At 41.2% G+C, this 16,806-nt stretch overlaps 1 protein-coding gene across 1 annotated transcript; it reads left to right on the forward strand.

The window, feature by feature from the left end:
- The first annotated feature begins 1,078 nt into the window (after positions 1–1,078).
- LOC140581177 (uncharacterized) lies at positions 1,079–8,181 on the forward strand. Its single transcript, XM_072703049.1, has 8 exons — positions 1,079–1,096; positions 1,172–1,265; positions 1,493–1,586; positions 1,942–1,993; positions 2,557–2,646; positions 3,451–3,627; positions 6,374–6,563; positions 6,962–8,181. The coding sequence occupies exons 3-8, from the start codon at positions 1,575–1,577 to the stop codon at positions 7,116–7,118; spliced, it is 678 nt and encodes a 225-aa protein (XP_072559150.1). The 5' UTR covers positions 1,079–1,096; positions 1,172–1,265; positions 1,493–1,574; the 3' UTR covers positions 7,119–8,181.
- Positions 8,182–16,806: the final 8,625 nt, after the last annotated feature.

Here is a 16,806-nt window from a genome sequence, read left to right on the forward strand (position 1 = left end):
CTGCACTACTGCACAAAACTAAAATACAAGTTCGCAAATCTATGAACAGGTTTACAAAACTAAATTACAAGTAGGCAAATCTATTTTACACAACCACGGCATTCTGTCATAATAATCACTCCATAAGCCATGGACTAAACGTACACGTACAATGAGTAAGCTTATTTTTCTGACACGTGATCGGGGCCGGCTCTACGCTGGGGCAAGAGGGGGCAACGCCCCCTTAAACAAACGTCCTGCCCCCTTAAATCAAAGTTGAGGAAGAAAATAATAGATTACCCACAAACTGAATATAGACAATATTTACTACAGTAGCTGAAAAATCCACTGAAAAAGGCACAAACGAGATGATAAGTTTCACTTCTTGTTCGCTCTTTCCCTCCGCGTTCTGTTTGTGCGTGGGCTCATACAGCACTCGGCAGAGATCCCCCACTCACCCTCCCCCCAGCTAAACATCCAATCACTGTTAGTATGCAAATGAGCCAGTTTCTCAGTAGGCAGGGCAGAGCGAAATGAGCTGCGTGATTGCGGGAGGTTTAGAGGAAGTAGCAATCTCTCTCGTCAAAATCATAACGACTCGTGAGATCATGGTTCGAATTACGGGGGGTACTGGGGGGTACAGTACCTCCCGATCAAGACCAAGACCCCCCCCAAATAGACAAAAATAGCAGTTTGGGGGGGGGGGGTCTTAACATGTTTCGTTTGTTGTTTTTTTTTAAAAAGAAAGATAACCTTACCTTTTAGGAAAATTTTATGTAAAACGATTTCAGATACCCCTAGGTGGACCGTACCATTTTAACCACCTCGGCGCTAGAAGCAGCTTAGCCAGTCGGTTGCGTCATTCATTGTCATTGAGCGATTTGTTCGTTGTGATTTCAAGATTCTTTATTCGTCACATACATAGTTATAACAAGTACAACATGTAGTGAAATGAACCCTGACCAATCCTATTTTTCAGTTTTATATTTCAAGACTTGGTGAATTGATTTTTTCTTTTTCATAACTTAGCCTACCCTTTTTAGTTTTGTTAATATCGGCAATAGTGAAAAGTGTTTTGTTGGGTTCAAATATGTTTGATATAGGCCATCCAATTAAGGTAAATGTTATCTTTTTAGTTGTTTTAATCTGATGAGGAATATTTTATTTTATTTTTTGTTGTTTTATTTTTCAGTTTTCCCCCTGAGGGATTGCCACCTTACTGTAGTCATGGGCTTTGCGTGCCTCAGTGACCCTAAGAGCTACACCAGCAGAAGCTTAGCCTTCAGGTGGGACCCCCAAGTTGGACAGGTCTTAGGGTAGAGGCCTGACAAAGTGCAATCCAATTACATGACAAAAACAGTTATCCAGAGCACCCCCACCACCACCCCACCTCCGTCGCCACCATGTGCCCCCTTCACATTTCTGTCTGCCCCCTCATATATGCATGTATAAAACCGCCCCCCCCCCCCCCGCACGTGATGCTGACATTTAATTTTCGATTTCGTTTGTATAGTGAAATCGAAAGTCTATGAAGCATATAATTTGAAGCATAAGGAGATTTTAAGTACAAAGAAGTAAAAGGAAATAAAGCAACCATGGACAATACGGTAAGAATGGCAAACATACAAAGTTTTTTTCTTTCGTAATCGACCGCAGACAGATGAGAGCAGATCAAAATAACCTATTTTAAATACGATTAAAATAACAAAACGCAGATGTTAAAAGTAATATTGTACGTATATACGATAACAGCGTAAAATTAATTACAGTTTAATTTGTAGTCTTCCAACCTGTACAGACGGGGTTGGAAGCTGTAATAAAATAACCCACATCCCTAAAGGTAATATTATTTGATTTAGGGACTATTTGAATAACTACAAGCCATGAACGTGGACGTTTTTGGTATGCGTGGTTTAAAATGCTTTTTTGTCAACGCGTATTGTTTCACTTTTGATTTTACAGGTGAACGGGGCGAACAGTAACATTTTAACGATGACTGTACTCATGGCTTATGGTAAGTCTGCTGCAAAACGCGATGGGCCCTGAACAGGCTGTCTTTTTAAACTGGTATAGCATATACAATACGACTAACAGTGACAGACTGAATTTAAAAACCCAGACAGACAGACAGGGCATACCTAGAAATTCTGGGCCACTGACAAAATGTCACCTTTGCCCCCCTAAACACATTTTATGTATAATTTCACAAATTCAAGGGCCCCAGTCACGTGCTGGGCCCCCTGAGTCTGCCAGGGTACCCATGCCCCTTTGACACCCTGCAGACAGACACACTGTAGCACATGGGCAGCAGGAGGTGGAGTAGTGAAAGTAACCTGAATTGGGGCCAGCAGGTTCTGTTTTTTCCTGCTGCTGTGCTGTTAATCATACTTACTTGATATAAGTTCTCCTGTAAATACACAGAAAGTTATCTCAGTAAAGTTTTCAAAACTGGGAATATTTAAAAATACAGTTTTGCCATTGGTTGACCATTAGAAGTTTCCACCATCCGTTTAAGCATGTTTGTCTGAATGTAATTGTATTTACAGCAACTGACTGAAGATGGTATGTATTTTACAGGTGCTTTTTGGTTGTTTGAGAGTCTATTCCTTGGACCATCCTACTTCTTACATGCACTCATTTATAACATTTGGAATCACTGCTATTCTGGTAAGCTATGTTTCTGAGATTTCACATCTGCCATCTTAAATAACTCAAGAAAAGTACAGTGGCACCTCGGAACTCAAACTTAATCCGTTCAGAACTCCGGGTCGAATCCTAAAAAGTTCGAGTTGTGATGATCAAATTTTCCCCATAAGAAATAATGGAAATCCAATTAATTGGTTCCTGGCCCCAAAAAATTACACCTAAATATGTTTTTTTTAGCATCTAAACACAAAATGAACCGGATAAAACAAGAAGAGCATATACTGTACTAAACACATCTAAGCACATTTATAAAAACTGTAATTTGTAAAGTAAGAAAATAAATGTATCCAAACAATGTGTCCTGCCCCGATCGTCTGCTCCTTCCGTGCGCCACACCCCCCCGTTAACCCTGTGTGGAATCCCCGTGTGATCAGCTGTTTCTGGTTGTTGTCATTAGTCCTCTGTATTTAGTCCGTGTTTCAGTTTCAGTTCAATAGCATTCTAAATCCCTACTTTCCAGGTAAGCTGTGTTTCTGAGGTTTGACATCTGTCATCTGAAATAATTCACTTTCAACTGTAGTTAAAAGTACAATGTTCCTGCGTGCCTTTTCCAAATAAATGACAAATTTGACTATTATAATATCCTCATATTATAATATCCTTCAGTTTCACTGTAAGTAAGTTGCTGTTATTCAATTGTATCTTCTCTAGTATATAGGTGACAAATGGCAGGTAGATGAAACCAACCTTTCTGTAGTAAACTTTCATGTATAATTCCTGTTCACGATAGTTAACTCATTTTAATTTTCCGTTCCACGTCCCCAGTTCAAGTCCACATGCTGGTTGCTGGAGAAACTTTCCAAACCCATTATACCTTCATGCAAAAGCTGAAGCTGAAGATAGAGCTCTGCAGTGCAGAGAGCTGCAACGTCATCCTGGTCTTCTGTCCCGTTGTATCTCGGATTGGGACAGACATGGAGGCTGCAATGAACAGAGTACCAGGTGAGGAAGGATTAAATCTCCAAATCTCCACCTCTACTTGTCACCTTTGCCCTGAACTGCAGATGTTAGGCAGTTTTTATGTATTGTGAGTGTGTGATGCAGTTCATATTAAAAGGAAAAAACAGCTCTTTTAAAAGTGAGAATAAAGTCTTTACCTGCAACTCACCACTAGTCTGACAAGGAAGGCATAAATTGGCTGTGAACATCCAAAAGAAAAATATGGGAAGGGAATATGGCGCACTAGTAAAATAAAACATATCCCTTTTTCCCCATCTACACATAATGAAGTCATATTACAACAACACGCACATATCAATGACACATTATAACATCCAAGGTTTACATGATCTCAATGGGCAAATAAAACATTATTTAAATCCCTGGTTGTTGTTTTTTTCCCTTTACTTTTTATATCCCACCATAGCACAATTAACATTTTCCCTTAACTCAGTCCTGTAACACTCACCGAAAATTTTCTTCAAAGGAAATTAAAAACTAAAACTATGGAAACTAAAAACTAAAGAGAACCCATTTTTTTCCCTTTTCTTTCCAAATTACTTTTAACTTAAAAACAAAAATTAAACCAGCTGCTCGCTTGGCAGCTTCACCATCCTGGTCCGTCTTCTTCCACTTTTCACTTGCTTCTTCTCTCTTTCTATTTTATTAAGAGCACCACTAAAACTGCCGCACTCCTAAGCATATTCCCCCTACCAGAGAAGAAGAGAATAAGTCCTCCTAAACCCAACTAAACTTTTAGCTGGCAGTTTTAGGGGGGTTACAATAACAAATATTCAAACTGGGAAATCGTACACCTTTATCCACTAAATGAGCTCATTTCAAATTTCATGCCTGTTACAGGTCCCAAAAAAGTTGGCACGGGGGCAACAAATGGCTGAAAAAGCAAGAAAGTTTAAAAAGATTCAGCTGGGAGAACATCTAGCGACTAATAAAGTTAATTGATATCAGGTGTGTAACATGATTAGCTATAAAAGGGATGTCTTAGAGAGGCAGAGTCTCCAATCTGTGAAAGAGTGCATAAAAAGATTGTGGAATACTTTAAAAACAATGTTCCTCAAAGTCAAATTGCAAAGGCTTTGCAAATCTCATCATCTACAGTGCATAACATCATCAAAGGATTCAGAATAACTGGAGATATCTCTGTGCGTAAGGGACAAGGCCAAAGACCTTTATTGGATGCCCGTGTTCTTCAGGCCCTCAGATTACACTGCATCACTCATCGTCATGATTGTGTCAATGACATTACTAAATGGGCCCAGGAATACTTCCAGAAACCACTGTCAGTAAACACAATCCACCATGCCATCTGCAGATGCCAACTAAAGCTGTATCGTGCAAAAAGGAAGTCATATTTGACCATGGTCCTGAAGCGCCGTCATGTCCTGTGGGCGAAGACTCCTTTGAAATGGACTGTTTCAGGTGTTCTATGGTCAGACGAGTCCAAATTTGACATTCTTGTTGGTAATCATGGACGCTGTGTCCTCCGGGCTAAAGAGGAGGGAGACTTTCCAGCCTGTTATCATCGTTCAGTTCAAAAGCCAGCATCTCTAATAGTATGGAGGTACATAACTGCATACTGTATGGGCAGCTTGCATGTTCTGGAAGAAACTATGAATGCTGAAAGGTATATCAAGGTTTTAGAGCAACATATGCTCCCCTCCAGACGGCGTCTATTTCAAGGAAAGGCCTTGTGTATTTCAGCAGGACAATGCAAAATCACATACTGCAGCTATTAAAACAGCATGGCTCCATCTGAGAAGAGTCTGGGTGCTGAATTGGCCTGCCTGCAATCCAGATCTTTCACCTATAGAGATAATTTGCCGCATCATTAAACTAAAAATACGTCCAAGACGACCATGAACTCTTCAGCAGCTGGAAACGTATTTCAGGCAAGAATGGGACCAAATTCCAACACCAAACCTCCAGAAACTCATAACCTCGATGCCCAGACATTTTCAAACTGTTGTGAAAAGAAGAGGAGATGCTACACCATGATAAACATGCCCCTGTCCCAACTACTGAGACCTGTAGCAAGCATCAAATTTGAAATTAGCTCATTTTGTGCATAAAATTGTAAAACTTCTCAGTTTAAACATTTATGTTATCTATGTTCTTTTGTGAATAAAATATTGGCTCGTGATTTGAAAGTATTTAGTTTTCATTTTATTCAAATTTATAGAACATCCAAACTTTTCTGGAATTCGGGTTGTAACAGCTTGCTAACTAGACAGATGTCACATTACAGTTCAAATTAGTCATTTAGCTAAGTTGCCATTCTCAAATTGAATTGAACTATTTGTTTTTTTTCTGGTCACCTCATTTAGTAATATCACCAGTAATCATTGGACGTCATGATAACACAAAGATTTCTTCTTAAACTACACATTGCATACACATTGCTTTACAGTGCCTGCAGTTTGAAAAAAAAATGCCTTAACCTGACAGTCTATCAGAGCAATCTGACAAATTTCATTCAGACTGAAATTGCTTGAAAGGGGTGGCCGTCCACAGAACATGACTTGACAGTGATTAACTGTCATTTTCAGAGGCAAGATGAACTGTCTATAACAGTCACAGCTAGTGTAGCACTGTGGTAGAATGCCATATAATATTAATTTTTAGTTTTTTAGAATCCAGCAGCCCCTTCCTTCTCCAATTAATTGATGCAGGGGCAGCAACAGCATCTATCAGTGCACATGCTAACCTGTTTGGATTCTCCCTTCCACAGACAACAAACCTGTCATCCTGGTGTTCATGCACCACTGTCGCAACTCCAGTCACATGACCAACATCACAGTACAGCCCTCTAGCAGTAACATAGTGAAAATCGTCCACTGTGCCTTCCATGAATATGATGGGCTGCTACTTTGTCAGGAAAACGAGCAGGCAGTCACTGAGGTACATTCGATGCTGCTGAGGTACGTGCAAAGAAACAGCCCCTCTGCAGGAGATAGTTTGCACCCATTTTCATACGTGCAATATTAATCAGATTTGATTACATGTAAAATCTAAGTTTGATTACTTTTTAAAACATATTGTCACATCCTGCACATCTGACCCCCCTCTCTCCTCCCTAACTTGACTGTGATGAGCCACGCCTGCTGCTTGTTACCCCTCATTTATCCTTGTATTTAAACACCTGTATATCTCATCAGCTCCAGTCAGGTCATCAAAACCCATCCTCCTGTTGCCTGTGCCATTCCCATGCTAAGCCTTCCTGTTCTGAACCCTTGTGGTCCTATTTTGTGTCCCCGCTTTTGCATTATGCAACAAAGCCCCTTTTTGTTTTCCTGATGCCTGTCCCCATACTCTTTAGCTTTCAATTACCGGACTCAGATTGCCTAGCAGCAATGCCCAAGATCCCCATATCTGCGGCATCTCTGCCTGCACAATTTCTGTTGCACCCAACCTCCTGGAGGAGCCCAATGAGTCCGGCGAAAATCCACATGGGATTGTATTTGAAATCAAAATGAGGTCCAGCCACTTTGACAGTTCCTCCAATCATGCAGCAGCCCAGCATCGTCACCCTGGTGCCTGCTTCGTAGCCGCCTCATCTCCTCATCTCCTGCTGGTTGCAGCCAGCCCGACATCCAAATCTCCGGCTGCTGCCAACCTGACGACAGCCTGACGGTGTCGGCTGAGGCCCAAGACAGGGGCTGGCCAAGTCGTCTCCTGGAGAGGGAGACGGGGGCATACCGTGCTAGCCTCCCAGCCTTGTGTTCGTCTGACGTTGGCCCCCTGGGCAGCACTCCATCCATGGCACCCTCCTGCTCTTGTCCTGCAGTCCCCACCTCCTCAGGCCCTGCTGGCTCCTCGGAGCCCTACTTGTCTGCCAAGGCCTTCAATTCCTGCGATCCGGATGGGATACTCCTTACTGGTGAATAGGCCCAGGAGGGTCTGCATTCCAGGGTCGTCACCCAGCTCCCCAGGGATCAGAAGACTCCCTGGTCACCCCTCCATTTCTGTTTATCGCACCCCAGCCCATGTCTCAGTACCCTGTCCTGCCTTTGTTTTACTCTGGTCTATGTCCCTTATTACCCCCTCTACTGTTTCTGTCTCTGTCTCCATTGTTCCCCTGCTTGTCTGCCACGTTCTGGTGTGGTATGTTCTGTCTGTCTCTCTATTCTCTGCTCCTTAGTCCCCATTGATGTTTAATGTTCTTCCTTCTGGTCCCTGATATGTTCCTGGTGCGTGGTTTCATCCTCTGTTTAGTCTGATTCGTCGATATGGTTCTGTTTGGTTTTGTTCTCTTCTGCTGTCCTCTTGTTCCATGGTCCGGCCTCTGCCTGTTCTGTGTCCATGGTTGTGCTGTGCGTCCTGTTCTATCCAGTCCTATTCTGTCTAGTGGTTCTGCCCCTTGGGTCTTGTGTGCTGTCTACCCCATGTAATGAAATACCCATTCTCTCCCTGAATTTCTTTATGAACATCATTATACGTAATGTTCTGGATGTTGCTTGCAAAATATATGTACATACAGTACACAGTCAACCCTGTGACTTTTTGAATTGTGACTTTCTTCATCATGGTTTCGATATATTGTGGAGTCAGCATAAGAATTGCGGGTATGGAAAATGCTGAGTTTGCTTACAGCAGTTTCTCGTATGAAATGTCACAGTGAACTTAAAGTGATCTTTGTGTCACATTGTCTTTTCACTTCACTCCACTCTTGTGCTAGCTTTGCTTGCCAAGGGGGCCAATAAAAATTTTGTGCATTTTTCCAGACTGGGTGGGAGAGGGGGGCTACACCTCTAACCCCCATGCTGGGAAGTGTTGACTGTATATACACTCACCTAAAGGATTATTAGGAACACCTGTTCAATTTCTCATTAATGCAATTATCTAATCAACCAATCACATGGCAGTTGCTTCAATGCATTTAGGGGTGTGGTCCTGGTCAAGACAATCTCCTGAACTCCAAACTGAATGTCAGAATGGGAAAGAAAGGTGATTTAAGCAATTTTGAGCGTGGCATGGTTGCTGGTGCCAGACGGGCCGGTCTGAGTATTTCACAATCTGCTCAGTTACTGGGATTTTCACGTACAACCATTTCTAGGGTTTACAAAGAATGGTGTGCAAAGGGAACAACATCCAGTATGCGGTAGTCCTGTGGGCGAAAATGCCTTGTTGATGCTAGAGGACAGAGGAGAATGGGCCGACTGATTCAAGCTGATAGAAGAGCAACTTTGACTGAAATAACCACTCGTTACAACCGAGGTATGCAGCAAAGCATTTGTGAAGCCACAACATGCACAACCTTGAGGCGGATGGGCTACAACAGCAGAAGACCCCACCGGGTACCACTTTTCTCCACTACAAATAGGAAAAAGAGGCTACAATTTGCACGAGCTCACCAAAATTGGACAGTTGAAGACTGGAAAAATGTTGCCTGGTCTGATGAGTCTCGATTTCTGTTGAGACATTCAAATGGTAGAGTCAGAATTTGGCGTAAACAGAATGAGAACATGGTTCCATCATGCCTTGTTACCACTGTGCAGGCTGGTGGTGGTGGTGTAATGGTGTGGGGGATGTTTTCTTGGCACACTTTAGGCCCCTTAGTGCCAATTGGGCATCGTTTAAATGCCACGGCCTACCTGAGCATTGTTTCTGACCATGTCCATCCCTTTATGACCACCATGTACCCATCCTCTGATGGCTACTTCCAGCAGGATAATGCACCATGTCACAAAGCTCGAATCATTTCAAATTGGTTTCTTGAACATGACAATGAGTTCGCTGTACTAAAATGGCCCCCACAGTCACCAGATCTCAACCCAATAGAGCATCTTTGGGATGTGGTGGAACGGGAGCTTCGTGCCCTGGATGTGCATCCCACAAATCTCCATCAACTGCAAGATGCTATCCTATCAATATGGGCCAACATTTCTAAAGAATGCTTTCAGCACCTTGTTGATTTAATGCCACGTAGAATTAAGGCAGTTCTGAAGGCGAAAGGGGGTCAAACACCGTATTAGTATGGTGTTCCTAACAGAGCATGTGAGCGGAGCGTGAGCGAGGAGCGGAGCGGGCAGAATTTGGTCAGAGCGCGGAGCGGTTTTTTAATTAAGGCTGGAGCGGTCGCTTTGTCTCGCTCCAATTTCGCTCCGGTACCGCTCACACTACGTATGATTCTGAGGCGTGCCCAAATCTACCCAGAATTCATCTGTACAATTATCAAGACTGTTACACAAATTGGCCGAGATGTATGGAAGAAAAACAGTATCATCAGAATCCAACTATTTTTAGACCTTGAATTTATAACACTGAATTTTTATCCTCCAAATTTCCCTGCAAAAATATTCACCTGCAAAAAATTCACCTGCAAAAAATTCACCTGCAAAAGTGATGAACTTAAATGACCCAAGCCAGAGCAATCAGCACTAGATCGAGTCGAGCGGCTCTCAGCCAATTAAATTACGCTGTTTGATCACATGACACCGTTAGCCAGCAGTGTGTCTCCTGAAAAGAGAGCTGTTTAGAGGTGAGTGATTAAGTTTTTCTCCTAAATAGAGATCATTACAGAACGCCTAGTCCTACTTAAAATCCCATTCAATTTTCTTTTATTTTATCATCTACTCGAACTGAGGAAAACGTTTGACTAACTCAAAGACAATTTCCGCGCCTCCCCTGCCTGTCTGCAGAGGCAGTTTTGAATTTAGGAGCGGCAAGATGGCAGCGGCAAACCCTGGCGGTTCTCCGGTAAGTATATTGTGTTTTATCTTCAAGTTTGTCTTTTGAAACGTTAATTTTATTTAAATCCCTTGGTCACGTATAAAGTACACAGACGGGGTCTTTGCTCAACTCGTCTGAGGCGTGTCTCACTAAGCGCTACATGCTGGCATCCTGCTAACCGAGCTAACCTTTACATGCTGTGCTTTAGAAAATAGATTACTCGGTACAAAACCATACTCCGCAGATATTGATAGATAGACGAACACTGCAAATATAATGTTGGAAACGAGAACGGCATTTGGTGAAGGGGTAAAATACACCACGATTAAAGCCATAGAGTGAATGGCTGCCATTGTTGCAGAACGGCCTGATTTAATGATAAGAATGGGGAAGAGTGAGGTGAAGTGAACCAAAGCCACAAAACACGGTCAGACAAGGCGGGAATAGGGCAGTGATCTGTCCGTCAGTGTGAAGTTGGTGTGTGCTTTGGTGAACAAAAACTCGAGACCGGTAGCAGGAAGATGGGAGAGACTGTGAAACACATACAGACAAACAATTTATAAATTGTTCAATAAAATCTAAGAATTAATCATTTATTAGATACCAATATGAATATGTCTACCATAAAACTTGTGTGGAGCGAAGTTACATTCAATCAAGATGGTCTCTCAATGTCTTTGATGGAGATGTAATAATTGGCTTATTTGTCATTGCGTATTTCTTTACCCTCAAAGTCTTATTTTTAACTTACGCTATCTGTTTAAGTTCAGATAGTATTTGTAAAGATATTGACCATATCCTTTTCTGAAAGTGTGGATATAATGGATGGGGTAAGGTACTGGCATGCTACAACTTTATAGTTGTTAAATTCTGGGTACAAGTATACATGCCCATATTGTACCTGTTTTTTAATATTATTATTTTCATCATCCTACCCAATTACATGTTCCTGTTAATTAGGTTGTGCTGTTTTAATGACTTTACAATATAATTTACATTGTGTTCCTTAAATTTTCCCTAATTGTATGTTATATTAATCCTATATTTGCGTTTTAATATTTCTAATGTTTGCCTTGCTTTCTTCACTGCCTGGTCTGCCTCTGTCTCGCCTGTATGGATGCATTTACACCTAAATTTCCCCAACAAAGGATGTTTTAATTCACCGCTATTCCAGTGAAACACGAGTCTCTCCCATCTTCCTGCTACCGGTCTCGAGTTTTTGTTCACCAAAGCACACACCAACTTCACACTGACGGACAGATCACTGCCCTATTCCCGCCTTGTCTGACCGTGTTTTGTGGCTTTGGTTCACTTCACCTCACTCTTCCCCATTCTTATCATTAAATCAGGCCGTTCTGCAACAATGGCAGCCATTCACTCTATGGCTTTAATCGTGGTGTATTTTACCCCTTCACCAAATGCCGTTCTCGTTTCCAACATTATATTTGCAGTGTTCGTCTATCTATCAATATCTGCGGAGTATGGTTTTGTACCGAGTAATCTATTTTCTAAAGCACAGCATGTAAAGGTTAGCTCGGTTAGCAGGATGCCAGCATGTAGCGCTTAGTGAGACACGCCTCAGACGAGTTGAGCAAAGACCCCGTCTGTGTACTTTATACGTGACCAAGGGATTTAAATAAAATTAACGTTTCAAAAGACAAACTTGAAGATAAAACACAATATACTTACCGGAGAACCGCCAGGGTTTGCCGCTGCCATCTTGCCGCTCCTAAATTCAAAACTGCCTCTGCAGACAGGCAGGGGAGGCGCGGAAATTGTCTTTGAGTTAGTCAAACGTTTTCCTCAGTTCGAGTAGATGATAAAATAAAAGAAAATTGAATGGGATTTTAAGTAGGACTAGGCGTTCTGTAATGATCTCTATTTAGGAGAAAAACTTAATCACTCACCTCTAAACAGCTCTCTTTTCAGGAGACACACTGCTGGCTAACGGTGTCATGTGATCAAACAGCGTAATTTAATTGGCTGAGAGCCGCTCGACTCGATCTAGTGCTGATTGCTCTGGCTTGGGTCATTTAAGTTCATCACTTTTGCAGTTGAAATTTTTGCAGGTGAAATTTGGAGGATAAAAATTCAGTGTTATAAATTCAAGGTCTAAAAATAGTTGGATTCTGATGATACTGTTTTTCTTCCATACATGTCTCACACAGTTCTGAATGTGTGTTGTAAATTTAAATTGTTGCTCAGTTGCATAAGTGCAACATGAGCATTGGGACACACCATCTTGGCAAAACCTTGTTGCAGCAGGACTGGCCTGTAAGTGTGTTGGATGCTTTAAAACAAACAATAAAACACTGTGCAAGCTTACCGTTACTCTGAGGTGCATGCTCATTCTAACAACATAAGATGCATGCAGAAGTAATGCAGCTTGTAAGGTTCAGCTGTAATATCGCTAAAATATCTTATGAACATTCATATCATCATCATCATCATCAACCAGTGGCGTAGGCAGAAATTGTATTTTGGGCGGGCCATTGAAAAAGTGAGCGGGCCTATATTTTTTCCTAGAAAAAATATTACTTAAATAATAATTAAACCTTAGAGTAGAAAAAATAATAGACAAACAAACTGCAAAAACACACCTTTATTTTGCAATATTCGGCAAAGGCAATAACAAAACACCGTCTAACCATAATGTTCAACAGTGCTCAATAAAGGCTGGACAAACCACCAGCATAGACAGTCTATATATTTAATACATTTGAATAATAAAAATAAACTAAAAATGTATTTTGATCAAACTTGCCTGGGTGGGCCAGGGAGTAATGTGGGCGGGCCAGTGCCGCCCTGGCCCATTACTGGCTACGCGCCTGTCATCAACTTGAGTATCCTGAGCATCATAATATAGCCTAAACATCTGCATAATTAACAATCATAATATACTATTTTTACATAAATTCTATTGAGGTATGAGTCTGTTGCTGGTGTAATTTAATAATATATCGATCACATTCTCCATAACTATTAGTAAAACAATTCGGTCATCATAATCAGAAAAACTCAAAACCACCTGTCATAGTGTCACGATCGCGGTAAACGGACAGGCAGGAAGCGGGGAGAGAAGGGCGAGGCAGGAAGGCGAAAAGCCAAAGGTAAACGGGTTTATTACCGTGAACAGGGCAGACAGCGACGCACATCAATGACGGATCTGGGGAAACTAACTCAGACGCAGACTGAAATACACAGGACAAGCCGAAAACAACAGGCAACAGGTGATCATAATCGGGAATTAACACGAGGTAACGAGGGGGGCGTGGCACACAGGAGGATCGGACGAGCCGGGCGTGACACATAGTCTGTTTTCTACATATGCATTTGTGATAAATATTTTGCAATATCATTGATATAATAGAAAAAAAATTTATTGTTGTTTTATCCTGTTCATTTTGTGTTTAAATGCTAAAAAAAAAAAAAAAAAAAAAACATATTTAGGTGTAATTTTGGGGGGCCGGGAAACAATTAATTGGTTTTCCATTATTTCTTATGGGAAATATTCGATCAGAACTCGAACTTTTTAGGATTCAATCCGGAGTCCGGAACGCATTAAGTTCGAGAACCGAGGTACCACTGTACTACTACCCTCGCTTAATGTATTATCCCGTCTCTCCTAATTTCGCAGTCTAACGAGAACTGACTAACAAAACAAATTTAACATACAAGATACACAATAACAACAACAAACGCAGAATACAGAGAATCTGCCTGCAATGCACTCGGTAGCAGATCTCCTCAAAAGTTACACGCTAACAACTCAACGGTTGACCGCACTGTATTATTGCAGCACCGAATGTAATCAGTCCAGGACCAGTCACTTACTGTTTGTCAGTGACACACAATACTGAACCCCTGAGTATGGTGAGTAACTGGCCAGGATCCCTTGGTGCTGGGTAGGATGATCCGGTGCGGCACAATCAGGAAGCCACCACTGAAATCTCAAAGGAGACGCTTCTGACGCTGCTCCAAGAGCATGCGCGTCGGCATCCCATTTACGGAGACGGCCTTTACAACAACTTATCTGGGCAGTTTCAGTAATAGTATGTGTGTACTTCATCAGAAAATGAGCCAGTTGAGCTTATAGGACTTGATGTTACAATCCCAATATCCGACACTTACTTGATGTGTTGAACGGGGGTGAGATTGTCACTTCATTGGGGTCATCAGGTGGGCACCCTGCTTCATCTGTGTTTCGTTGATAGCCCCATGACACCTCCACAGGGCTCAATCACAACACCTGGTGTCCCATGTCCGCTCTCCTCCACTTTTACCCCTTTGTTCGTCATTTTGCAGCCCAGTTGGGATCTTTTCTCTAAAGCCAAATCCAGTTACTGTTACGCTCGGCAGCTTCTGATAGTGACCTGATGCCTAGACAGAAGGCCTCCCCTTGTACTCCCATCTCCTTCACAAGCCTAGTTGTTGCCGTGGCTACAAACCCTCTACACCCTGCCTCTCCTGGGAGCACCTGGGCACTCCAGCCTCATTGTTCTGCCTCAGCTGCTGTGTCTGCATCAGAGCATGTGAGCAGAGCGGTCGGAATTTAGTCAGAGGAGGGGTAGGATAAGGATACCCATCTGGCTTCTACCTGGAAGTGTTTACATTAGAGCATTTAAGTCCTTCATTCCATAGATTGTGGGCCATGCATCAAAAGAAATCACATCACTTTTATATGTAATACAGAAATTAACATAATAAAATGTACATAATAAAACATTTCTATACAATGTTCTATGGTGTTTGTAAGGTTAAAGAATATTTTTGTTCATCTACAGAATAATAAGCTATAGAGACGGACAGATAATTCATAATTGGGAGCACGGCTGGATTTAGAAGGGGGGGGCAATGGCCACCCAAATTTCTGTTCTGCCCCCCCAATTGGTCAACTTTAGCCTGCTCCATCTGAATCTGCCAATCACTTTTATTTCATTCGTCCCACCAGATTTTCTTCTGCGGAGCGTTTGTAGTCACCAGTGAAAGTGGAGGAGGATTGTTGCATGAGAGTTACCAACCCTGTCCGCGCTTATTATAAATAAAGTTACCTGATTATATAGATTACGTGCTTTAGTTCCCTTAAATTAGTCATATACAACCATAAACAACATGCAACAATTTTTGCTCACCAAATCAAAGTTTGCTACCAGCAGTTTAGTTACAGCTGCTCTCAGCTTGATTAACCAAGATCAATATAAAACCTAACATCTAATTGCCTTCAAACCAAGAGAACAGCTACTGCAGGCAGTTCAGTAAGTAATGTTACACCTTCCCTGCCCACTTCACACCACAGTCTAAAAAGAAATACTGCATATTACTTAATTTAATTATTGTAACATTTTTACACTTAAAAATATTGAGTTGATTTGAAAGCCCTCAAATTGATTATAACAAAACAGGAGTATTAAGTAAATTTAAGTAATATTTTCAATTACATCTGAATGAACTGTCTTGTCACAAATACCACATAAATTGAGTAAATGTAACTAAAAATACTTTGTGAACCAGACGGAATACACTGTAAAATCTAATATGTTGACTTAACTTAAAAAAAGTATGCAAACTCATTGCCTTAAAAAAACCAAATCCAATTAACTTAGTTATAGTAAATTAATTCAGCTTCATTATTCTGAGTAAGAAAGACTTATTAAGCTCACATTTCATGTTAACTCAGCTTAATAATTCTAAGTATGTAATACTTAAGCTTACTTTTTTAAGTGAACTCAGTTTGATAATTCTGAATAAGTGGGACTTATGTAGCTTACATTTTTTTAAGTGAGCACTACTTAATTGTAATTATTGACCTCACCATACCAATTTCAGTAACTTATTTTCTGGCTCAGTTTACATACTGCCTTTAAAATGAAGATTACTGTACAATAAGCATTTTCAATCTAGCTAAGAAATCCACTGAAGAGAATGAAATAAACAGTTGATATGCATCACATTTATTTTAAATGCAACAGAACACATGCACAATTAATCAATTTTTTAAATCAATCCTTTGTTGTCCCTCATGGGGAAATTGTTTTTATTCTTCTCTCAACTAGCTCTTTGTAGAGCAAGTTGTCCACAAAGGGCAGCCACCTGTAGTGGTGCCCAAGGAGCTGGGGGTTAAGGGCCTTGCACAAGGACCCACAGACATGCTGAGGCTGGGTTTGAACTGGCAACCTTGTGATTACAGGCATACAGGCTTAGCCCACTGAGCCACACGTTGCCCCCAAATGTAGGAAACGTATGAAAACACTGTGTGCTACACTGTAAAACCTGACTAGTTAGTTCAACAAATTGTTTGAGGAAACCGATTTCCTTAAATCATTTAAGTTTATGAACTCAAACAATTAAAGTAAAAGTATTTTTTGTATTGAGTAAAAGTAACAAGTATTTATAATTTAAGCAACTTAGTTAAATCAAGTTGAGGATCAGCTGCATTCATTACACTGTTAAACAGTATTTCTTAATAAGTAAATAAATAAATTTCTCAATAAA

Source organism: Paramormyrops kingsleyae, chromosome 19 (assembly GCF_048594095.1).
Source record: "Paramormyrops kingsleyae isolate MSU_618 chromosome 19, PKINGS_0.4, whole genome shotgun sequence".
In the NCBI taxonomy this organism is placed as follows: domain Eukaryota; kingdom Metazoa; phylum Chordata; class Actinopteri; order Osteoglossiformes; family Mormyridae; genus Paramormyrops; species Paramormyrops kingsleyae.

Excerpts from the sequence above, each read along its gene's own strand:
- LOC140581177 (XM_072703049.1), top strand. Across the intron at positions 1,994-2,556 it reads GACTGTACTCATGGCTTATG|GTGCTTTTTGGTTGTTTGAG; the intron begins GTAAGTCTGCTG and ends TGTATTTTACAG. Across the intron at positions 2,647-3,450 it reads TTGGAATCACTGCTATTCTG|TTCAAGTCCACATGCTGGTT; the intron begins GTAAGCTATGTT and ends CCACGTCCCCAG.